Source organism: Elgaria multicarinata, chromosome 2, assembly GCF_023053635.1.
Source record: "Elgaria multicarinata webbii isolate HBS135686 ecotype San Diego chromosome 2, rElgMul1.1.pri, whole genome shotgun sequence".
Classification (NCBI taxonomy): domain Eukaryota; kingdom Metazoa; phylum Chordata; class Lepidosauria; order Squamata; family Anguidae; genus Elgaria; species Elgaria multicarinata.
This window is the reverse complement of record NC_086172.1, coordinates 96,583,539-96,608,447: the sequence shown is the minus strand read 5'-3', so window position 1 is coordinate 96,608,447 and position 24,909 is coordinate 96,583,539. Positions and strand designations below refer to the sequence as shown.

Below are 24,909 nucleotides of genomic sequence, written 5' to 3'. Positions count from 1 at the left end.
GTTTACAAAGTATTTATTTTAAGAAATTTCTACAGATGAGAAATGAGGTGATGGTCAAAAGTGGACTGTTTGCAACTTGTCAAATGCTATTTTTCAAGTAGCTACATCGGATATATAATATACCCACGAAAAAGGGCTTTATAGTCCAAAAGGCATTGGAACGCTGAATATTTTCTTAACTTAATCTTCAGTGCATCTTCTGCATTATTTTAGCTTCAATACTTGGTGCCAGTGGCTTTAGAAATAAAATATGCCTGGAAAAAAAGTTATTGCTGGTGTGTGTGTTTGTGTGTGTGTGTGTGTGTGTGTGAGAGAGAGAGAGAGAGAGAGAGAGAGAGAGAGAGAGAGCGCACTTGCTTGGCAATCAGTCGTAAGTTCCTGTTAGCAATGGCTCTATGGCAACCTGCTTAGTAACAGAAAACATTAGCCAATAACTCTCCTCAGCAGCATAGGAGTGTAATGCTGTTGAAGACAAGCCAATTCAAAATTGTGACATTTAGCACTGCAAACTTTGGTGAGTTTTTAAAGGAAATTCTAATGCCTTCAACTTTCAAAATAATGCTCAATGCTATTTACCTCAGTCACTTTTGGTTACTTTCTTCTATCATTATTGAGCATGTCCTGTAAGTAAATGAAGAATTTCAAACACTGCAAATGTCGTTCTAAGGACTTTCCTTAGACTTTTCCACAATAGCAAACTTCCTGAAGGATGTTGGCGCAACTGAAGAACGTACTCGTGCAATTTCATTTATGATTTTAAGCCTGTAAATGGATTATAGAATTTTAGTTGATTAGTTGTCTGCTATTTAACTGCTATTTTATTAGTCAACTAAATTTAAATCCACCCACATCTTAACAATACCTCAATTTAGGTAACTTTTTCACATGTAAAAGAACTTCTTTAAAAAAAATTTTTTAAAAAAAATATCATTCATTGTTAAACATAGGGCTATAAACTTTAGGCTACAATCCAATTTTCATATTGAAGATAGTATGATTATATCCAAGTAGACTTGCATAGGATTGTGCTGCATACTGGTTTAATCAGTAGATTAATCAAACCAAGCTTTTGGTGATTAATCATTGGGGCCCGTTTATTTTGTTTGGCTTGAAGTTATGGATGCATACATTTGCTTATGTGTTTAAAGCAATTTTGGCATTGGTTTGTCACTGTCATGGAGAAAGAGAAGGAAAATATTAAAGCTGGCTTTTCAGAACAATGAATGGTACTTTATCCTTGAATAAATAAAAGCGATTTCATACTTCTCCATAGGCTCCATGTCACAGCTTTTGGCATATGCTTATTAATTTATTTACAGTTTTTGTATACTGCTAAAACAGATTCTGGAAGAGTGGACATAAGAGTAACGTAGTAAAAAGATAAAAAGAATTAAAAACATATCAATTTTTTAAAAAAAATCAGAATATCAATAAAAACCATTTAATCAAGCCAGAACAAGTAAATATTTTTCAATCATTTGGCAGACCTAGTTAGAAGAAAATACCAGAGCGATGCAGATAAAACAGAGATCCATTTTGCTTAAATGAGCATGTTAGCATTATATACTCAGAGCCTTTCCACATGATTTAATGTAATAATGATTGCACAGTTGTTACATGGGCTCCAGACATCTTATCTCAAGGGAGCACTTCTGTTGTGGGGGTTCTCATCTCTAAGCCCTCAAGCCCTTTTTTTTTTTAATTCTTGGGAAATCCTTAAAACATTGCAATTTTTTTAAAAAAATAATAAATAATAAGGCCAGGCTTATGAAAAGAGTGCACACTTAAACTGTCACCTCCATTTTAATCCTGGCACACTGAATTAAGACAGATTGTGTATATCTTGGAAGTGATAAAAATATTTTTGATGGCTTGACTGTAAATCTTGAAATGTCTGGAGTTTTCTGTGACATTGCAAATCTTACCTTGACAGCCACAGAATAGTTCTCTCTTTACAAGTCAGTTCTGAGCGTGATGATTTCCTTGCTTTTTTGAGAAGCCAGTTATTATCAGATCAAAATATTTCTTCATCCTAAATTGTATTCTTTGAATAGAACGTCTATTTCCAAACGTATTTAGACAACAAAGACTTTGGGCATCTTTTGATTAAGGGGAAATTACATTTCTTTACTGGGGCTTTGCTTCCTGCTTCTCTTTACACAATCGTAATGGGCTACATTACAGCCGGAGAGTGGTCTATAATGGAAAACTTTCCCTCCTCTCACTGCTCACAGCCTTGAATGGGACAACACCTTCTAGTGCATTATTTATAGTACAACTTCCCCTATATACAGTAGGAAATCCCGAGATAATTCAGCAGAATCGGGATATCGCAGGGTTTTGTTGTTTTTAAACAGAATTACCAGGAGACATCCAGGAGGTTGCCAACATCATCAAAAGGACCTTCATACTTCTGTGATTGCCAGTTACGAGCATGCCTTATTTTGTTCTTGTAAAGAAACCCTTAGAATGAGGTATTTTCTGTATCACAAGGTACTTTGGAGGCACATCCTATATTGCAGCTGTGTACATTTCTTGGTTTCTTGCAGTGCCTGCCCTCCCATTAGGCAGACTGAGGCAGCAGATGCTGCGGGATGGAAAGTAGCAGTGAGGTGCTGGGAGGATAGAGCTGTATGTCCCACGTAGCTTACCCTGTGCTCCCTAAGCTAGTCTGCCACTCTCAGGTGCAGCACAGTGCACCTGATTTAATGATTATATTTGTTAATAACAGTCTCACACTCATGGTATTAGATCAATTGTTCAGTTATGTCAAATAGCTTATAATCCTAGTAAAGTTTTCATAATCCTTGTTCCCAAATCCATGAGAAATTCAGGCAGAAAGTCAGTCTACTGTGGAAGAGGGAACAGCTCTGCATTAAACATGTTTTAATGTTTTAAATCAGCTTAAGGATGTGATCCTATGGGGCTGTGGTATGCTGAGAGCTGTAGGCCTTTTTTCTGTCTAAATATGTATAGGATGGCACCTTAAATCAGTTAACAGATACTTATGGGCCGTAACCCAATAGTAGCAAATAGTGTTACATGCAACAACTAGTGGCTTGGGAAAGAGATGCATCAATAAATTATGTCCAGCCTCTTCATAGTATTCCACATTTGAATACACATCAGTTGTGTGCATAGTAGACTTCTTCCATGGGGCAGAACAGGCGTTCATTCCACATTCAGAAGACATTGTGTAGGAGAAAAGTTTGGATCCTGATTCTAAACTGCTACCACTGATTTGCGGATAACATCCAGACCACATGCCAAAGACATGAGCTGGAGCAATGATAGTGATTATATTTATGTTAAAGCCTGGTAACATATTTTACCCCACTTAAGAACAGCTAATGAACCTATTATTATTATTATTATTATTATTATTATTATTATTATTATTATTATTATTTTGTAGGGGAGTGCTTCTGAAGAAATGGATGACTGCACATGGTCCTTGAATCACAAACACTGCTGCGCATTGCCAATACAAGCTAAATCAGTACACAGCCACATCATAGCTCATCCCCGTTCCATCTTAGCACATCCTACCTGTGTGGTTAGACCACTCCTCACAACAAGGTAGTAAAAAGCGTATTTGGAGTTTCAAAACTAGTTGAAACTATAGTTCATGGGTGGGAAAGGCCGCATCTAGCCCTCCTGGGACCCCAATCTTGCCCTGTAGGGTTTCCCAGATGACAATGCCCCTTCCCCTAGCTCCACCCCCTTTTCTCCAACCACCCATCGTTTGGTGTATTCTGGCTTTTGCGCAATTCCCCCCCCCCTTCTCAAAATTTCAAATGCCTCTCCTATGGCCTAGTTGCTGGAAGTAAGAGCTTTAAACTACAATATGCTAGTAGTCTGGGCATTTTGGCTCTGCCCCTTTTGCTTCAGCTTCCTCCACAACAGGAATGTAGCCTCAGATGTCCATCACACCCATTTTTTCCCCCTGGTTTGCCTCCACATTTTTTACCTCCGTTTCATAAGCGTGGCAAGCGTTCTTACCTTTCACAATCATCTCTATTCTGGTGAACTCTCTTTTCACTTGTACCCACCCCGCCTCTTCCCCTCCAGTTCATTGGTTGACACTGATGGACATTGTGATCAAGTGGCAGCCCTCCCCTTTGCTCATTGGAGCTCCTATGGGAATTAACCAAACTGCTTAAAATTCCCTCATTTTTAAAGATAAAGAGATGAAACTTGGGACCATAGGAGTTTTTTAGTAGGGCTTTAGGCATGCCAAGTTTAGATCAAATCAGTTCATCCCTTGATTTTAAAGACTTTTTTTAATTCCCCCCATTCCTTCCTATTAACACACACACACACCCCTCTCCAATTCCACAAATGCGAAATTCCACCTTTTTGCATTTGTTTTTCTTTACTTTGATAGTGCACAGCTGTGCATCTCCAGTTCATAAAAATAGAGATCTGCTGGGGTCCTCGAGGACATGGGCTCCTTCCCCCCGACCCCCTCACTCTGGCTTTGTTGTTTAGTGATTTACCAATTTAACGTTTCATCGGCTTGGGCTCTGTTTCTGCGGGTGATGAGGGTGGGGTTTGAGCAGCAAAAAGACCATCCGTTGGACATGGCTTGCTGAAGGAGAACTGCCCTACCCTACCCTTTCATCAGCAAGATTCCATTCAAAACACATGCCCCAACAGAGGAAAATGCGAGAGGACAGCAAAACATGGAGGCTTAAAGGGGCATTAAAGTCACTTGAGGAAAATAATCCAAACTTTCCTTGCACCAAAATAATACGCAAAATGGAGCAAAAGAGGTGAGATGGGTGCAGGATAAGGACGATGTCATGTGAGTCCCATGCTGCAGTGCCAGCTCCCAGACGTGGCAAGAGTGTGTTAAACTGCTGGTGTGATGAAGCTCTCAGAGAGCTTCTCCAAAACTGAATTCAGCCCTCAGGCTGAAAGAGGTTCCCCACACCTGCCCAATTCAATAAGGCTCTCCACATTGAAATGCCAGCTCCCACATAACCACTTACAGTCTGGCATTCAATCATGGAGCCATCTTGTGCATCCTTCCCTGGATTTTGCTAACGGGTGGGGCACTGCCTCTGCAGAAACAGTGGGATAGGATCTAGTAGATGAAGATTGATACATTTTTCTTGTCAGAGAGCTTCAGCTATTTGGCGGTATAAAAATGTAATAAATAAATAAATAAATAAATAAATGTATAGAAAATTCTTTTTTGAACCTTTCACTTTATTCAAAGGTGCTCATGTCTCGGCTACTGCCCCCATTTTCTTACTACAACACATGAGGCAGCAAAGACTTTGGAGGGATCATTGGATACTGCTGGCGTTCCTGTTCTGGCAAGAAGGGAAACAGATGGATATTATTACCGCGGCACTATAGTAAAGGGTATAGAGGCAAGTTGCTATATTGTTTTCTAACATGTGTAGATGGATGTTATTAAATTCACTCTGTGACCATTCTATGAAGTTCATTGGGATAAACTGGGCCATTTGAAAAACACAGTAATTCAAGTAAGTGTTTATTCCAGGTCATTGCTGTCCCAGATTTAGCACAACAAGGGATTTATTCACAGGATTATGTTGATTCAGTTGATTATTGAACTAATAAACCGCCCAGAGAGCTTCAGCTATGGGTTGGTATATAAATGCAATAAATAAATAATAAATAATACAGGTACAGAGGTAACAGCCATTGGCATTCTACTTAGTACATAAATGTATTCAACTGGTAGTAGCGATAGGGTGCAAAAGCAGAGTTCCTGCAGAATAATTTCATTTGGTCTGAATGGGGAATGAATGCCCTTTCTTTCCCCCTCTAATTATGCCGTTGGTTCTCTTATCAAACTTGAGGGAGAGAACGGATTATCCTGGATCCTGGTGAAGCCATTGAATTCTGTACTAGAAATGTAGAGGGTTCAGTCACAAGTAATGATGATTTCTTGGTTATTGTGATCCATTTGCTCCCAGCACTCTGACTCCAGAATTGCTGCATTCAGCTCAGGTTGGCATTTGTTGCCTCAACATGAAATTCATTTGACAGGGAGAGCAAACCATTTCATATGAGATACCCTGCTAGACTGATGGTTACTGGGGATCACTTTCTAGCCGTTTATTATAAGTTATCCAATGAAATCACTAAAATACTTATTTGAAAAATTTAGCAGTAGTCACATTGTCATTCATCTTTCACCCATAGTGATTGAGCAATTCTGGGATTTTTATTGAATCATGACAATGTACAGCTTACACTGAGGGTTAAGGCTGCCATCCTATACCTTCTGAATACATAGGATTGCTCTGTGAATCGCTCTCCACCTTGTTGGAGCAGGCTCTTTGTTGTTGCTTTTATGCTAATACCAGATTTGTGCTATTTGAGGCCAGTATCTCATCAGGTAATGTGAGTGAAATGATCAATAGAATTATTGCTGGAAATGTGGTGTGTGTGTGTGTGTGTGTGTGTGTGTGTGTGTGTGTGTGTGTGTGTATATATATATATATATATATATATATATATATATATATATATGTAAATAAAGACAATGTTAGTCCTCTGTGCACAGGAACACCAGCCTTCAATTCATTAGTTGTTAGTACTTGAAACATTAAAAATAAATATTATATGTTCTTTTTTTGAAGAGTAAGCAAGAAGCAGGGTTGTTTATTTACCAAAGTCTCTGAAAGACAGACAGATCTGAAATGCCGGATATTCAGAATATAATAGGGGAGTGACTCTGCAATGAATCCAAAATATGTCTTTGCTTTGTATTGTTTGATTGCATCACTACACACAGTGTAATGCGTGAAATCAACATTCTTGTTTGGAAATTTAGGTGGGGCAGGATGAACTCCGCACAGGTACACAAAAAGAAGTAACAAGTAGTTTCTATGCTATGAAAACTCAAAATATTGTACTGCAGAATAAACTATGCAAATTCTACAGATGTGCTTAGGTTGGCCTTCATAATTTAAGCCAAATTCTATATTTGAGTATTCACAGAATACCGCCCCCCCCCCCATTCAACTGCATGCACATGCAGCAGCTGAAACTGGTCAGATCCTTACCGATAGCACCAGTCAAGCCTTCCTAAGGTAGTGGAAACATGGAACCGAACTGCTGCTGATCTGAAAAGGGTGATGGGCAAACAACTCCCATTCTTGGGTCAGTCGGGGACCACATGGACAACACTCATTGCCATCTCTGTGTCAAAAGGGGGGTTCTTGACTTCCTGAGATGGGTCTCCTAGTGCCAGTCCTTAAGAGTGTAAGACCCCCCATATCATTCCTGGGGTTTCTGGAATCAGCCTGCTCCTTTGGGATGTTCAGCTCAGGGAGCTCCACCTGCAATGAGAATCCCTCCAGGGAGTGACTTCACCATTATCAAATTTATCTAATACTGCAGGTATTTGCTGGGCCCAGTCAGATGAATAAATATCAGTCAGATATGGATTTTATTGGAATGATTTTATTGGAAATCATTGTGATGGAATACCACATATGCTTTGATGAGTGTGCATTTATTCACTTCTTTTCCTGTGGAATCAATGGAGAAACCCTATGTGTACATTGAAGTTCTTGTTGCTGGCAACAACTATTGGAACATCGGAAGTTGCTGGGTCAGACTATGAATGTCCAATTGCCTGCTCTGACTGTGAGTAGCTTTCCAGGGTCTCAGGAAGAGGTCTTTCCCATTATTTGCTGATCCCCTTTTAATTGCGAACACTAAAGATTGAATCAGGGACCTTCGGCGTGAAAATGATGTGCTTTGCTACTGAACTATGTTCTTCCTGTTGAATTGGGCTGGTATAGTTTACTAAGCATTTTATTACCAACTCACCATGGCAGAATAGAGTTTTCTTGGGTGTGTGGTTTTCGAGCTGTATGCCAGCTTTGGTGTTGTTTTCACTTAACAGTAAATGCAACTCTCTCCTCATGACTGTCTAACGTTCTACTGAAGATTATGATTATACTACTAGATATTTGAAAATCAGAGAGAACTTGCAATTTCCTACTGCACCAAGAACTCCATATCAAACACAGCTAGTGTCCTTCAATTCCTCCCTTTTGGCTGTCCTTAATTTCTGACACTTTTTAAAGCTATCATAGAAGAAACTGCTGATTATTTCACAACTAATCAATTAAGTTTTAGGATTTTCATTTTTGTTCTTTTTCTTCTTTTGTATCTGGCAACAGAGAGGGAAAGGAACATTCCTTGTACAGTTTGCCACACCATTTTCAGTGGGTGAGGACACAACATGTGTGCAACAAACAGCCAGGAGTGACATCTTTGAGTATGTGAATGGACTGAGACACTCCATCTTGCCAGGAGACAAAGTTTTGGCACCCTGGGAACCAGGACAGAAGAGATATGGCCCTGGCACTGTCATTCTAGGCATGGAGACCAGGGATCCCCTGAGAGGTAAAACCACGATTATTTTCCAAGATACATCCAGGAAAAATAGGTAGTTCCATCCTAAAACAGCTGTGTGGGTGGCTCTTCATAGAACTCCCTAGTAGTACCTTGAATGTGAAAGAGTGGTATGACTTTTAATGCAGAGCCATATGGGAGAATGAGCATTTATTTTTCTGCTGTGCACTAACTCCGCTTCCCTGAGTCACTTTCTCCATCCTAATGACGCATGCACCTGGTTCTATTTCTACAGATATTCTTTGCCTGCACGCCTCTCTGCAAAAATTTCTATTTAGCCTTCAGTTTTTTTCATTGAAAAAACATACAAACACCATGTGTCTGGCCTATTCATCCAGTTAAATGTTTGTGGCACTTTAAGGTTGTTTTTTTTAAAGACTGCCTTCAGTGGGGGAATGGCTTCATGATTGCCACAAGGAGTCTTCTTCTGCTGGAAAGAGGTTGCTCCGAAGCTTGATTCTCTGAAGGAGGTTGGATATCTGGCCAAAAGCAGAAAGGGAGCTTGTCACTCAAACCACATACATTGATCTATACACAACCAATGTTTAGTCTTCTCTTAGTGTTTACTTTGTTAATTACACATCTGGTTGAGACACACAGGAAACACAGCTTGTGTAGTGGAATAATTTTTTTTACTGAAAGAAAAATGCAGACAGGTAAGTTGGTCATCATGAAGTGTTTTCTAGCCTGGAATACAGAGACCACTCTTTACAGGCTCTCCGCAAGCCCCTGCCAAAAGAAATGAGGCAGGTGGCTACCAGGAGGAGGGCCTTTTCTGCTGTGGCACCCCGGCTGTGGAATGAGCTCCCTAAGGAGGTTCGCTTGGCACCTACATTATATGCTTTTAGATGCCAGGTGAAGAGCTTTTTATTCTCCCAGCATTTTAACAGTCTATAAATTAATTTGAACTTGCTGTTTTAAATTTGTATTTTAAATTTGTATTTTTCCATTGCTGCTGTTTTTATCTTGATTGTGCTTTTATATTTTATTTTATATTATGGTTTTATACTGCTGTTTTATATTTGAATTGTCTTAATTTTGTAAACCGCCCAGAGAGCTTCGGCTATTGGGCGGTATAGAAATGCAATAAATAAATAATTAATCAGGTATCAAGTATAGGGTGACCATATGAAAAGGAGGACAGGGCTCCTGTATCTTTAACAGTTGTATTGAAAAGGGAATTTCTGCAGGTGTCATTTGTATATATGGAGAACCTGGTGAAATTTCCTCTTCATCACAACAGTTCAAGCTGCAAGTGCCCTGCCCCCTTTTAAATCTGGTCACTCTAGTATAGCTCCTGCAGCTTGAACTGTTGTGATAAAGAGGGAATTTCACCTGGTTCTCCATATATACAAATGACACCTGCTGAAATTCCCTTTTCTATGCAAGTTTTAAAAATACAGGAGCCCTGTCCTCCTTTTCATACGGTCACCCTAATCAAGTATGGTTGGCTAAATACTTTTGCTTGAGAATGACACCTTTTTTGAAACATATTTTATATTTTCTCTTCAACAGAGAAAGAAGATGAAGTAATTACAGTCAGCTTTTGGAATGGCAAGAAAGCCAAAGTCTCATTAGGTGTAGCCTTGTGGATTTCACCACGGCAGTGGGAGAGGATTATAGAGATGATCCATGTGCCCTACACCAGTAGGAAAACATTTGAAGGGCAGGTTCACAGGGCAAACTACTACACTTGTTCATGTGGGCCTGTAACAGGATCTACATATACGTGTGCTTTAGGTGACCTCTGGAGGTTCCAGCAGCCATATTGCTCTTTCATCTATCCTCGCTACAGTTGCTTTCACCACACATGCTCATTGTTTGGACAGACAGGTTATACTTCCTGTTGCTGCCCTAAATGCAGTGGCTGCTGGTGGCAGCCCTCTTTAGCTGAAATACCCCAGGGGAATGTTAACGAAGAATTCAGTAGCAAACCCACAACACAATTGCTAGCTGTGGAAGGTCCCCCAAAAGAACAAGCAGCTGATGATGCCCTGTCCAGCTCTTCTTCATTCTCCTCAGATTCCCAAAGTGGTAAGCAAACATGTCTGACCAAGAGCACAATGGTTGATCATGCAGTGAACACCGATTCTAGCCTTTTTGACCAGCCCAAGTTGCAGGAGATGAGGAGACCAGATTGGAAGTACTGGAAAAGAAGCCATCCCAGCTCCCATTGTAACAGCCAAGGTACGCAACACTTCCCTTGACTGATCTTCCGTGGAAGATTCAATGCGAAGGAATTTGTCATGGCCTGCTTTTTCTGCAGGTATGGTCACAGAGAGGCTAACATACTTAGAAATTTAAATCTTGTTCTTTGCTGATACGGGAGTTGGGGAAAGAGATAGCTTAATTCCACAGACAGTACATGAGTATTTCAGCACAAATCCACTTCCAATCCCTCTACATGTTTAAGAAAGGGGCATAACATTATTATAAAACCACTTGTCTCACACTTTAGCTAGTTCTATGGAATCTCTTTTAGTCTACCCCTTATTATTAATCCAACATGCTAAGAATGCTAGTTCTATGAATCTACAGCAAAAGCAGTGCAAAGAATGTGTGCTATGACTAAGAGTGCATCCTATACCTGTACCACCATCCTACCTCCATTTGCCAGACTTCCCCTCAGTGGGTACTACAAAGGGCCAGGTCAAAGATGGCTGCACCAGAGGAATGACCGCCAAGCTAAATCACAAGTCAGGTTTGTGATTTAGGTGCAAAACTAGCAGTTGCAGAAATGTAGAGTTCAGGTCTCCTTGACAGTGCATATGTAGGCACACTAGAGTACGATTCCCAACCTGCTCCTCTTCAGATGTTTTGGACTACCACTCCCATCAGCCCCAGTCAGCATTGCCAATAGTCAAGGATTCTGGGAATTGCCCTCCAGATGTTTTCAACTACACCAGGTTGGGGGTCGTGTAGAATTGGGAGTGGCATTCCTTCTCAAGTCCAGAGCCAGGCTGGAAGGAACTTGACATTACTTTAGAATTTCATCTAGCCATAAGTCAGTCAGTAAAAGTTTTCTATGTTCTACTGGCAGAAGTTGGAGGGGAGCTATGCATACAATATATTTTATTTTGTCTCTGGTTTATGCAATGAAGCAACTTTTCATCAGTGTCAATATTTCTGTGTCAAAATTCTGCCAAAATTACAGCTCTCAATGTTTCATAGCCCCATCCCAAAATATCACTGCTGTCAATTGTCATTTCCATGACTGGCCAGAGTTCAATTTCTCTAGTAGCATGCAAGGGTCAGTATATATAATTCCCATCTTCCTTCTTTCCAGACATTGGAGTACTTCTAACCCATTGAGTCCCATCCCAGGCCAGAAACAATTGCTGTTAATTGCTAGTAGATGCCTATTGATACAGGCATCTATAATATGATAAGTTATGGGATTTTGTATACTCAAGTTCCCCTTTCAAACTTTGCCAGACAAACCTACTACTTCAATGTTAAACTGTCATCTGCAGGAGCCAACATTTTCAGCAGCAGTTGCAGAAATGAAAGAGCTGAAACCAAAGCAGTTTCATATATGGACATGTCTCCTACTGTACTGATCAACCAGAGTGCCATGTTTGAAACCATTGAACAGTCTCCTCGAAGGCAACTTACTGTGAAGGATGTCTTGACTCACAAAGATGTCAAACGATCATCAGGGGGAGATTAATGAATGTAGTAAATCAGCCTTTCCCAACCTGGTACCTTCCAGATGTATCAGACTACAAGCATCATCCCCTCCCAGTCATACAGGCTAGGGATTTTGGGAGTTGTAGTCCAACACATCTGGGGAGCACCAGGTTGGGGAAGGCTACAGTAAATCATAGTTGAAGGTTGTGCTTGCTTTTAAGTGACCAGACAGCAATTCTAGTTGTAAATCCAGCATTAAACAAAAACACATTAAATTTAATAATGGAATGTCATTAACAGTTCTTAAAAAATATCCTCTCACACACACACAGTGTGTGCATATGTGTGTGGTTTATATAAGTTGCATTGTTTACAAGAAATTTTCCTACCACACTTATAAGTTCCTTGAACTTTGGGACCAACTAGGTCACAAAAAAGGGATGTCGTGATTCCCACTGAACCAAGTCAAGGTGCTCTAGACTAGAGCCATCAGACTTGGCCATCAGACACTTAATAGCTCTGGTGCATTTTTGTTGTATTTGGTACGTTGTAGCAAAAAGGAAAACTTCATTTTTTGCTCTGTACTTTCCATTTCAATAACTTCTACCAGATTACAAACATAAATACGTTCTTTAAAACAGCAACATTTACACTTCAAGTTTATTGCTTACAGGGGATTGCACAACATAAAAGTGAAAATACATCTACATGATTCAGGTTGAGGCAAATTTGAACAAAGTTTCAGACACTTATATACAGATAGGGTAAAGCATAGTCAAATGCTCAAGCCATATAGCCTGAGAAGACAATGTATTAAAAGACACTTAAGTCATTGAAATCTACTTCATCTGTTACCTCGATTAGGAAAAATTCATAAATCAAAAGTCAAATTTACACTTTGTCCTGACTGAATCTGTACCAGATGCGTTTGTTTGATTCTGTCTTCATATGAAGTTGCAGAGACTGTGTAAGTGCCCGGAGAAACTTCAATGCAGATATCCTGTGTGTAAAACTTGCAGGTCAATATTCTTCCAGAGAGAAAGCTGATATTTACCAGCTGAAGCTGTTCATTTAACTCTTTGGGTAGCAATTATCTACCTTATTTTTAAAACCATAGTACAGATGTACATGAATATAGAGATGCAGCTTCAAAACCCATAAAAACATTTACAACAGGATGATATTGTTGCTAAAAAGAATTATGTTGATATGCAAGAGATACTTGTTGGGGAAGTGGGCCTGGGGGCTTCCCATGGCTGGGAAGAGTGGTCGCCCTGGTGAGTGCATTTGTGGATTGCTCCATTTAAAATATACCTGGTTTTATTTCAATTTCACCACACATTCCACTTCTTTGTGTAACCAAGCACCTTTATATTAAGTTCCTAATTTTTTTAAAAAGGGTGCATTCACTAGGCTTTATGATATTTATCCTACCTTAGGTTTCAACAAACATCATGTGAGCAGACTTCACCTTCCTCTCCTCCTCCTGCACACCCAACCCAATGGAATAGGTTGGGTGGGTGGGGAAGGTGCAGAGGGGAAAGGGAATCCATTTCACCGGTAGTGTCCATTCTGCCTGCAAACACCCAGTTCAACATAACCCATAGAAAAAAGCCCATGTAAGATGTTGGCCTTGTTCAGAAGACACCTTACACCTTAAACCATGGCTTTAACCATGGTGAGTAAGGCTTTTTGCCTTATTCACCATGGTTAAAGCTATGGTTTAAGGTGTCTTCTGAACAGGGCCAATGTTTTTAAAGGAGCATGATGACACAGAGGTCTTCAAATATTAAGAGAACTGATACTTGCTTTTGGTTTAGAGATCTTAACCGGAACCAGTGCAGATGATTCTGCATCGGGACATCCGGGTTCTTCTACTATTGGACCAGCTTTACTTTCCTAGAGATAAAAGATTTTGTGTTGAAAGTAACCATGTTTAGGAGGTGGAAAATGGAATATCCTTTTAACACATCCTGAAAACACATCTTTTTACACAGGTTTTCCTGGACTGTAACTGCTGCTGGGTTTACTTTGGTTTTACATATATTTTTTTTAAGTTTTAGAGCTTTATATTATGTTTTGATGTGCTGTGTTTTATGATTTTAATTGTGAAATGCTCAGAGCCTTAGGAATTGGGTAGTATAAAAATCGAATGGATAAAAAAATAAAAACAAGGACAATTGGAGTAAACAAGAACAGGAATAAAACATGAAATTAAAGCTCTGACTACATTTAGTAACAAACAACCAAAAGCCTCCAGAGAAAGACAGTTACTATTCATGTGAACTTGGTTCTCAGAGCCTTAATAATTCCAAAACAGCCTTTCTTGACCTGGTGCTTTCCCAAAGTGTTGACTATAAATCCTATCATCCCCAACCAGCAAGATTGGCTGGGGAAAGATGGGAATAATGCTGGCTGGGGAATGATGGGAATTGTATCCAACCTGGGTCCCTCCAATGTGTTAAGAGCTCCAGCTGAGAGCCCCCTCCCTCCTGCTACCAACTGTCTCTGCAGAGGCCACCGGTGAGGGAGGAAGCGGCGGCCGGGCACCTCTCCACTGTGCCTGGGTCCAGCTCCAGCTGAGAGCCCCCTCCCTCCTGCTGTCACCTGTAGCTGCTGAACTTTCCAACTAAGATTGTAGTGCCTGAATTTGCTTTCCTTTTCCCCCTCCTCCTCCTCCCTCCCAATCCCCTTTCCTTTTTTGTCATGTCTTTTAGATTGTAAGCCTGTGGGCAGGGACTGTCAAGAAAGACTTTTGTAAGCCGCCATGAGAGCCTTTTTTGGCTGAATGGCGGCATAAAAATCCTTAAATAAATAAATAAAATAAAAATAAGAGTAGGACGTATAGTAGGAGGATGTCCATACAGATAACAAAACACCTCTATGGAGCAGGGAGTGTTGGAAAATTCTTGAGTCTTTTCTGAAGTGCTATGTTATTTTGAAGACTGACAGAAAGGACAACGGAAAGGGGAACACCACAAGAGATTACTTTCAGTAAGTTGTCTTGGTTTTAAAAGAAAAAAAATCTGTACATTTACCTCATTTTCAAATGCTTTTAGCAAGTCTTCAGAGGCTTGCCTGCCGTGATATCTAAAAATATGTGCAACTTCATACTCTTTGAATTGAAATGGGGGCACACAGCAATAGTAGTTCTACAAGAGAGTTGGACAGGATTATTAAGGCAAGTACAAACATGACTAAATAAAGGATTTCCTTAAAATATTATGTAGGACTGCAAACAAACCCTCAAGGTTCACCTTTTCATTCAAAATCTTTCTTTCTCTGTGTGTGTGTGTGTGTGTGTGTGTGTACACACACACACACACACACACACACACACACACACACACACACACACACACACACACACGGGCCTTTCCCAATTGGTGCCCACTAGATATCTTGGACTACAACTCCCAGCAACCCCAGCCAGCCTGGCTGAGGGCTGCTGGGATTTTTGTCCAACACATCTGGAGGGCACCAGATTAGGAAAGGATGTAAGGAGTGGACCATGTCCCATAAAAATGCAAGCAAGTTCCTCCTAGTGATTTTCGTCCTCAACTAAATTCTCCCAAAACCACTTCAAAACTCATTTTGGCTCACTCCTGTTTCCAGCCTGTTTTCCAGCTTGTTCAAACAGGAAAAGGTACACATTTTAAATGGGGAGTGTGCATTTCTGTGCATATTTTTCAAAAATGTGCACTTTCAAATTCAAGAATTCGTGAACTGTTCTCAAAAAAGCACCCTCACTTGCCTTTGGGATTACAAATAGGACATGTTTTGTGAAAAGAAACTAAATTCTTGTACATCCCTACTCCATGCTCAAAAATTTCTAGTTAAGTCTTTGCTGCCACCTGCTGACTACAGAGGTGCAAATGGGGAAGAATTTTGTTAGACCAGAAGTTTGCTTTTCGTTTCTGTAAACAGACTCACTAGCCATGCTTATTGTATTCTACTCTATGGAGTTTCTCTACTGGCGATGGGAAGTCCCAGCCATCTCTCCAGATTTATATTTGGGGTTGAAATCAGAGTGGCATACTTAGAGTAGACCCATTAAAACTAATGGGCCTAAACTGTGACTAACCATTGCTATCAATGGGCCTACTCTAAGGTATGTCTAAATCCAGATCCAACCCTTGGTCCACACTAATCACTTGCCCTTATAGCTAGCACTTGGGAGTGTTGGAGTAATGGAAGAAGTGCAGAAGGGAGCTCCATCCATTGCACACGAGTAGAAGTCAGCTCATGCAACAGGAATTCCCCTTTTCCCTGTGCCCCCTAAATGTGCTCCAGAGGATCCTCCAACCCATTTGAGGGCCTGCAAGGGCCTGCAGGGAGAGGGAATTCATTCCTACAGTCATGTCCAATACAACCCATCAAGCTCAAACATGCAAAGAAAAGAAAAGCACAAACATAAATTATGTCTAGATATAAAGCTAGTTTACACTATCAGCAGGCAGTTTAACAAACCTTGGTGGCTTGTTAAGTACACCACGTGTGCCGTAGAAATTCACATAATTACCCTCAGAAGCACAGCTCATCATGTCGCACAAACTCGGCCAAAGTGGCTTGTTAATGTGGGTAATGGATTACTCAGAACACTACAACAGCCCATGGGTTTATGGCAACAAGCCATCCTGGCTGAGTTTGCACAACAAGCCACATGGCGAAGGGTTTTTACGCAAATTCACTCAGCGTGCAAAATGTAGTTAACAAATTCATTAATTGCCTGTTGATTGTACAAACCCAGTCTATGACTTGAAAGTGTATGGTGAACACATGGCAAAATCTCTGAAACCCAAGGCAAAGGGGATGGTAGGTCTACAGTGCTCAGCATGGCTTCTTAACACCCCCTCCTTGACTCTAGCATGAATATGTCAAAATAAAATTTTAAAAATCACTTATCATAACACCTTAGTAACTATCATTGGGTTGGATCCAGCATTCCTGTGAGCCTAACTCAGCTCATGGGTCACAGTCCGAACAGTGGAAGAGGAGTAGGCAATGTTCACCAATAGCTCCTTTCTTCTGCAGCCCTTGTACCTCCCAAAAATCTGTCCCAAAGAGTTGGGGAACCATTCACAACAGCATGAGAGGTGACACAGGGGGAATTGGCAAAATTGCTCCTCCCTTCTTCCTCCAGCAGGGGTCTCCAGGGGACCTCAGTCTCCTCTACCAATGGAAGGAGTCTGGATACAACCCATTTAGTTTTTGAGTTTCATCAGATGAGTGTTTTATTGCACGCTCATTACTGGGCACTCACGGATTTTTGCAGGTCCCTCTAATGACGTCATCTGTCTCCCGCATGCCTCCCACTCCTTCTACCCTTGTTCGCACCACAAAAAACACCCCACCAAGTCTGACTTATTTTAAAGACAGAAGTTGATGTTATCTTCTGCTGTGTGCAGGAGAAGCAACGCAATCAAAATAGCCCACTGAATGAGCCACATGCACGTTGAGAGACAAATGTGTGGGCAGAGAAGCAATGGTGAGCAAATGCAGTTTCCGCCTGTATGATGACGCTCTTTATATAGGAGTCCCAGCACAAGAGCCATTGCTTCCACTTCAAGGCCGCTTACCTCACATTCTGCTGAGATACGGCCCATGTGTTCAGCAACTGAAGCAAAAGTAGCAGCAAGATATGCATCTTCATCATCCCCTTCCTGTTTTGATGAAACAAAATGTTTTGTCACTATGAACTGCCCTCCTCTCCCCCAGGAATGTACGGACAAAAGGGGAATGCATTATCTTACAGGTAATTATGAAGCGTTAGGTAACCAAGGAAACTGAATATTTAGGGCCGAAAGAGACATTACTTTAAATCCATACCTAACAGCTATTTCTGTTTTCATTTTACTCTAGAGTAAAAATGAAATTGTCGTTGCTGCTAGATATGGATTTACAGTAATGTCTTGTTTGGCCCTGAGAGTTGTGGAAAAGTTCTGTTTCATGATGGCTGAACAGTGTGTTCACACTATACATATACAGAGAGAGAGAGAGAGAGAGAGAGAGGAGGGAAAGGCTTCCGAGCAACACCTTACTCTGGCTAAAGAGTCATTTTTATACAAAGTGAAAAGTGAGGCAGAAGGCTGCCATTAATGATTATCTTCTCAGACCACTTCATGCAGCCAATGAAAGGCTATTGTTGATGAAACCTTACACCACAATAAGCCAGCTGGGTCTCAAAAGGCATTGCAGTACATATACCCCCAAATTATTACCCTTTCCAGTCCCAACACCATATAAACTGCCAATAAATCAACTGTCCCCTGGGTGGGATGACTAGGCCAAACTGATCAACAAGTTTAACATGTTAGTGTACAGGGAGCCATGGCCTAAGATGACCCCCAAGATAAAGTCAGTTACACTGAATCAAGATTGTTTCTTAGTGTCCGTTTGTCCAAGAGCAAATGAGAAAAACACAACAGATCATATTTGTATCTTCAGTGAAAGAAGCAAACTATATGACCTCATTGCATCAAATCATCTTGCAGAGTGGCTGGGTTCACACAACATGCTAACCCAAACTAAGTAGTTGAATTTGGGTTCTTTGCTGAACTGTGGCATTGTTTGTTGAACCGTGATGTTATTTGTTGAACCATGGGTTAGCAAGTTGTCCAAACCCAGGATATTTTCTCCAAGGTGGCTTGTTAACCATGCAGTGTGGCTTGTTAACCATCCTGAACAATCCATTCAACAAATCATGAGTTCTCAAGGCGGCTTTTTCAAAAAAAATAAGCCACACTGCATGGTTAAGAAGCCACCCCGCAGAAAATGTCCTGGGTTCAGACAACATGCTAACTCATAGTTCAGCAACAACCCACACTGACTGTGCATGACTATTCAAAACCAAGTCCAACAGTGTTCAATGGGGTGTACTCTAATTCCGTAGGATTGTGGCCTATGAAGATTAGGAGTGAGAGAGAGGATATAATTCCCTGCATGTAGGGCCCCATAAAATGCAGTTCCAACATAGGTAAGAGGCAGTATTCAATACTACCACTGCATCTACGCTAGTTCCATTGTGCTCACGGGACTCACCATGAGCACAATAGAACTAATGCTTCCTAAAGAAACTCTGGAACTGAATAAAAACATTCATTTCTGAAATGGGACAACCCAACAGAGCTCCGTTCTGCAAGCTCTGCTGACCGGCATTATTCTGAAAATTAGTGTTTTCATTCATTTTTTTTATTGCTTCAGGAACCACTAGGTTCCCATTGTGCTTGCTGTAGGTCCCATTAATGCACAGGGAATATTGGATACTACCACCTGTGTTTTATTTAGTTCTGTTTGCCAATTTTGCTTTCCTCTCCATTTCTGCTGCTTCAGATTTAATTCACTTTGATGTGAATTAAATATGCGCCCCTTTAACATACACAATGAACACTTTTCTACCATTTTTTTTATTTGATATTTTCCATCTTATTCACAGTTCAAGGTTACCAGAAATAATGTTGTGTCTATTCAGGAAAGAATGTGTGGGTAGAAAGGTAGCAGGTGGAAGACAAGACAAACAGTACATGGGACAATCTCATGTGTACTACATGTGGGGTGGGCCTTTGAAAAACGAAAGTATCTAGAATAACAATTATATTTAGTGATCTTTGTTATGAGCCAATTACTTACCCTAGTCCATCATACAGACAAGCTTGCAAGATATAGGGTAGAACAGACAATATCTTGCTGCAGGGGTAAGCAAGGTAGTGCCCGTCAGACATTTTGGACTGCCACTCCTATCGTCCCTGGCCAAGGGTTAGGCATTATGGGAATTGCAGTCTAAAACATCTAAGGGCAGCAGGCTGTCTGTCGCCACCTTGCTATGTAAAAAGGCACAGAATGGCCAGAGCGAGGAAAGCTGGGAATCTATAGGTCTGCACTGAGGCTGAAGCCACAGGAAGCGGCCTTGGTCCATCTAGCCCAATATTGCCAGCCCTGACTAGCACCAATGGCTGTCCAGGATTTCCAGCAGGAATTCTTCCAGCCTATCAGAAGATGCCAGAGATCGAACCTGAGACGTTGGTAGAATCTAAATTCCTGCTGTATAACAGTTTGTACTAGTTTTGACAGCTGTTTGGGCCCAAGACACATTCTATATGCCATTTTCAAAGTGTTATATCCTGCTTGGTGTAGATCTGGCTCTTGTGCCTCCAAAGCATTTGCTCCACCACTGAGCTATGGCCCTTCCCTTGCTCCCAAAGCCACACAGCAAGAAAAGCACAGGCACTGCCAGCAGCATTTGGCTCGCTATGCATCTGCAGCCCAGAGATATTTGGCTCTTCAGGCATTGGCAGTTTTAACCAATAGCCACGCAGTAGACACCCAAAAGCTCTAGCTGCTCCTTGTGATACCTTTTTAAAGCAGCCCCCCACTATCCTTGCGTGACTTGATAGTGAGGCAGGGAGTTCTCTCCTTCCTTGAATGAGCCCCTTCCGCAAATTTAAAGTACTTGACCCCAACCATGAGAGCTGCTTGTTAAAACTCTTACCTGAAAGGTCCTCCTTTGGAGTGCAGTAGGCATCGGCCAGTTCAATTTCCGTGTTTTTGCACGCTCCAGAACCTCCCGAGCAAGAGTTGCTGTGCGCTGCATGCGATGGTTCACACTTAGGGCACGGGACTCCATTTCTTGTGTTCTGAATTAAAAAACAAACAAACCAGCAAATTTGTTCAGAGAAAGTCACAAACAATAATGAATGAGGCATTCCCATCTCTCTAGTAACTCCTAGTAGTTTTTAGATTCCCAAAAGTGGTCCAGCCCATTTGCTTTGTACAGTTCTGCTTATACAAATGGCATCTGGATTGTTTCCAAGGCAGGATCTACACTACTACTTTATGACAGTTTATAACAGTTTTAACAACTGTTTGGGCCCAGGGCACATTGAACATACAGTTTTCAAATTGTTTTCAAAGTGTTATATACTGCTTGGTGTAGAACTGGCTCAAGTCCTTGGAAATGAAGAAGTACCAAGGTGTAAGTCTGCACCAAATCCAGTCTTCTAACTCTGGAAGCTCTTTCCTTTAAGAACTGTTACATAGAGTTTTCTTAGGGCTACAGATGCAAGGGGGAGGTCACTGGCCCAGTTCACACATTATACAACAACCCAGGGTATGGGTTGAATTGTGAGTTGTTATTATGTGCAAACTCTGCACTCATGGTTTGTTGTTGGGTTATGTCCTCTGGGTTGTTCATGGTTACCTTACTATAGTTAAACCATAGTTCAGGGTTCACATGTAACTACAACCCAGGATTCAACAACAACCCACAATTCAATAACGCATTCTCAACCTGTACTCTGGGTTGCTATTACGTGTCAACCTGTGTCAGACACAGGTTTCTTTACTACAGCTCTCCACAGGACTGGCATCAGAGGCTGGTATGGATGGGCACCTGGCAAGGTCCACAACTCTGCGGGGGTTTCACTGATAAGGCCCCCCTGATTCATGTAATTGCTCTTCCTTACTATTCCTACTAGTTCACCTCACCTGCCCTTTCTCTCTAGCCCAGAGTGGTTGAGCCAGAGTAGGTGAGCAACAATGGTAAGAAAGAGAAGAAGCAGCTTCCACATGCCCCCTCACTAGCTCTCCCCATAGCAAACAGTCAAGAAACAGAGGTGAGGAAGAAAAGAACAGCTGATAAACAGCCTAGTTCAGATGCAATGCTAAGCTATGTTTTAGCATTATAGAAATGAGCCCTGTACTCAGGCACACAACCTCCCCTCTGGTGCAGCCCTCAAACTGAAAATTATTGCTTCCATTTTCAATTAATCATAGTTTAGTGGTACACCTGAACCTAAATGTGATTAATCTTAACTATGGTTTAGGGAAACAAGCCAGCTTCAAACTCTGGGGTGTGAAGTTAGCTTGTTTTCCTAAACCATAGTTAAAATTAACTGTAGTGTCCAAGTTCACACATAATACTAAATAGCAGGTAATTGAATATTGAAGGAAAACCTTCCCATTTCCTCCTTGCACCTATACCAAGGAAGAGAGCAGGGCTTGTTTGTGTAATGCTAGGCCATAGTTTAGTGTTACGTTCCAATAAGGCCAATGGCAGTGAAGACAAGGTGGTCCCATGCTAAAGTAGGTAATCTGTAGGTAACCAGCGGTAAGTAATCTGGCACCTTCCAGATGTTTTTGATTACAACTCTCAGAATCACTAGCCATGTTGTCTGAGGCTTACACATTGCAGAGCTAAGACTGATATTGAAAAGAGGTGTCAGAAGTAATGGGCACTTTTGAATTCTCATAAAAAATCCCCAGCAGTTTCATATCTGTAAAGCTTTGAAGTCTATTACACTGTGCACACTTGGTTTGAGAGCTAGTGTAGCAAAGTGGACACAGTGTAGGCGGATCTAGAAGAGCTGGATTCAAATACCCCACTCAAGGCAGAACTGGATGTTTTGAGGGATACAGAGCTGCTGCTCCTCCATTTCTTTGCAAGGTGAACTACAATATACTCCATGGCATTATGTTGGTAGTGCACACTGAGTGTGACCACCAGCAATGAGAAGGCAGGAATGAGAAGGTGAACAATGTAATGAAGTCGCACACTGTAATTTACTACACATTGCAAAGGAAGAGAGAGCAAATCAGAATCATGAAATGAAAGTGGTTCCATGTCTTATTCTAGAATCTAGAGTCTCCAACTTGGTGCCTATGAGCACTAACGCAGCCACAGACAACTCCCTCGGCACCCACCAGACTCCCTTCCTCTCCTGATTTTTATTGTATTTCTTCAATTTTTATTTATTTATTTAAACTGGGAAGTGGCATGCCTGCAGAGTGAGCTGTTGCTATCCAGCACCATCTTTTGGGGGTGGGGGTTAAAAGAGTGGGTTTGTGTTTTGGAGCTCAGACCACATCTTTACATTGTACTTCTGCTCTTGGACAAGTTACTTTTCTTTTAGTCCCACCATTTTGCCTTCTAGGAAATGAGCAGCCATGTCCACCCTGGTAGCCATTTTATAAATAGGCAAGCCCTCCAGCAGCCATTTTGTAAAAGCACATGCAACACTCAGGGTGGGTTCGGACGACATGATAATCAATGGGGGGAGGGGGAAGGAGGCAACTGTTGGTCAAATTCATTGTGTCATGGGGGGGACACACAACGCATACACAACCAAGAGTACGCTATTTCGCCATTTTAAGCAATGGAGAAAAACAACTGGCTGCTCCATTGCTTATCAAATAATCAATTGATTAAGATGTTGTTCGGAGATGCACGATTCCATTGGCCATAGAGTTCTCCAGCAGGAGAGGCCGAAAACACCCCTGCTGCTCCTATATAGCCGGCAGAACTCGCAATGTCTGATAGGATGCGGCCAGGAAGACTGAGGAAGGGTGGAGTGCCCAGAAGGATGGTGGGACTTTCAGCTATGCGACAGGGAGAGGGGCAACATGTTGTGTGAGGAGTACCAGGAGAATAATAACGAACGGTGAGTATGTTTTTACCCCCTCCTTTGCCTAATATGTCATCCAAACTCAGCCTCAAAATCCCAGATGTGACCATCAACTCATAAAGGTTGCAGACTCCTCTACTTCTACCCTTACTCATGATGGTCACAGGGTAATGTTGGGTCAGTCATATTTGCTCAGCCTAGCCTCCCTCACAACATTGTTGGAATGACAGCCAGTGGTGTAGCAGAGCTAGTGTTCGCAGTGAAGCAGATGTTGTGGGCCATCTGCCCCCACCCCAGAATTCTTTATTCCCTCTGCAAACAAAATCACCTGGCTGGCATTCACAAACATCCAAGGGAGTACCAATTATCTCATAAGGTAAAGAAATTCTACAGCTTTAACCAGAACAGCAGCTTGAAACTTTTAAACAGAAGTTTCCAAAACTTATTATAGACACTTGGCAGAGACCAGCTATTCAGACTTTGTACTCAGATCTGCAAGACTCCCACCCTGATGCACTAGTCACACAGCTTTCTTTTTTCTTTTAAAGATATATTGCTAGCCCTTATGGTTTCAGAAGATAAATGTGTACGTCATCCTAACCAGATCCCGTTTCCAAGCGACAGAAGCCCTGAAGCAGAGAAGCAACTTCGCTGCTTTATAGTTTGTCTAATTATCCAACAAAGGGCACACCAGATGCATGGCTCCCTAGGGCCAACCAACGAAAGTCGCATCCCAAAACTTACACCAAGTGGGGGAAGGGCAGAGCGCGGTGGAATTAATGAGCAAAGTCCTCGTAAAGGACTAGAGCCTTAAGCCACCTCCACTCAAAAGGCACACATACGCCCCCTACTGGCGGTTTACAGAACTCACCGTAACTTCAGAAGTTGGCACGGAAAGTTGAAGCCCAGGGAAAAGCGCGACCGCCCGCTGCCTTTCAGGGCCGCCTTGGCTGGAAAATCCAGCCCATCTTTTCAAGCGAGGGAGCCGCTTCCCTTAAAGCGCCATTTATTGATGGAGAAGCAGCTGACGTCACAAAACCCGGCTGCCGCTGGTTGCCGCTAATTCTTTCAGAACTTCTAACCACACGAGCGGAGCCGCTTTTCGGGGGTGGAGGAGGCGTCTTTTCGTGGAACGGCGAATCGCCGCGTCACAGTGGGCGTGCGTCACGGCCCGCCTTCTTCCTCTCGGAAGCTGACCTCTCCTTAAGGCGGCAATTCCAACTCTCGCCGACTTGGGGAGTGAAGTTCCATTGAACGCCGTGAGGCTTACTTCTGAGTAAACAGGCGCGGTTTTCGGGGCTGTAAACCTAGGCAGTGCTCATTCTGTAATAATCCGTCACATTTAAGTCAGCGGGGCACTATTTCTGGAGCCGGCATCGAGCTGCAGTCCTACGCACACTTACTTGGGAGTTAGACCCATTGAGCTTAGCCGGACTTGCTTCTGAGTAAAGCTGCACAGGGCCCCTGT

General features: G+C 41.8%; 2 protein-coding genes across 2 annotated transcripts; one reads left to right on the top strand and one right to left on the bottom strand.

Annotated features, from left to right (window-relative positions):
• Window positions 1–3,433: 3,433 nt before the first annotated feature.
• On the top strand, window positions 3,434–12,082 carry C2H11orf16 (chromosome 2 C11orf16 homolog). The gene is made up of 5 exons (XM_063118417.1): window positions 3,434–3,579; window positions 5,225–5,385; window positions 8,182–8,403; window positions 9,928–10,599; window positions 11,886–12,082. The coding sequence occupies exons 1-5, from the start codon at window positions 3,434–3,436 to the stop codon at window positions 12,080–12,082; spliced, it is 1,398 nt and encodes a 465-aa protein (XP_062974487.1).
• A 588-nt stretch (window positions 12,083–12,670) lies between these two features.
• Window positions 12,671–24,563, bottom strand: AKIP1 (A-kinase interacting protein 1). Its single transcript, XM_063118764.1, has 6 exons — window positions 24,313–24,563; window positions 20,531–20,675; window positions 17,622–17,705; window positions 15,081–15,194; window positions 13,852–13,941; window positions 12,671–13,042 (listed from the first exon to the last, which is right to left on the bottom strand). Exons 2-6 carry the CDS (start codon window positions 20,663–20,665, stop codon window positions 12,914–12,916), a joined length of 552 nt encoding a protein of 183 aa, XP_062974834.1. The 5' UTR covers window positions 20,666–20,675; window positions 24,313–24,563; the 3' UTR covers window positions 12,671–12,913.
• Window positions 24,564–24,909: the final 346 nt, after the last annotated feature.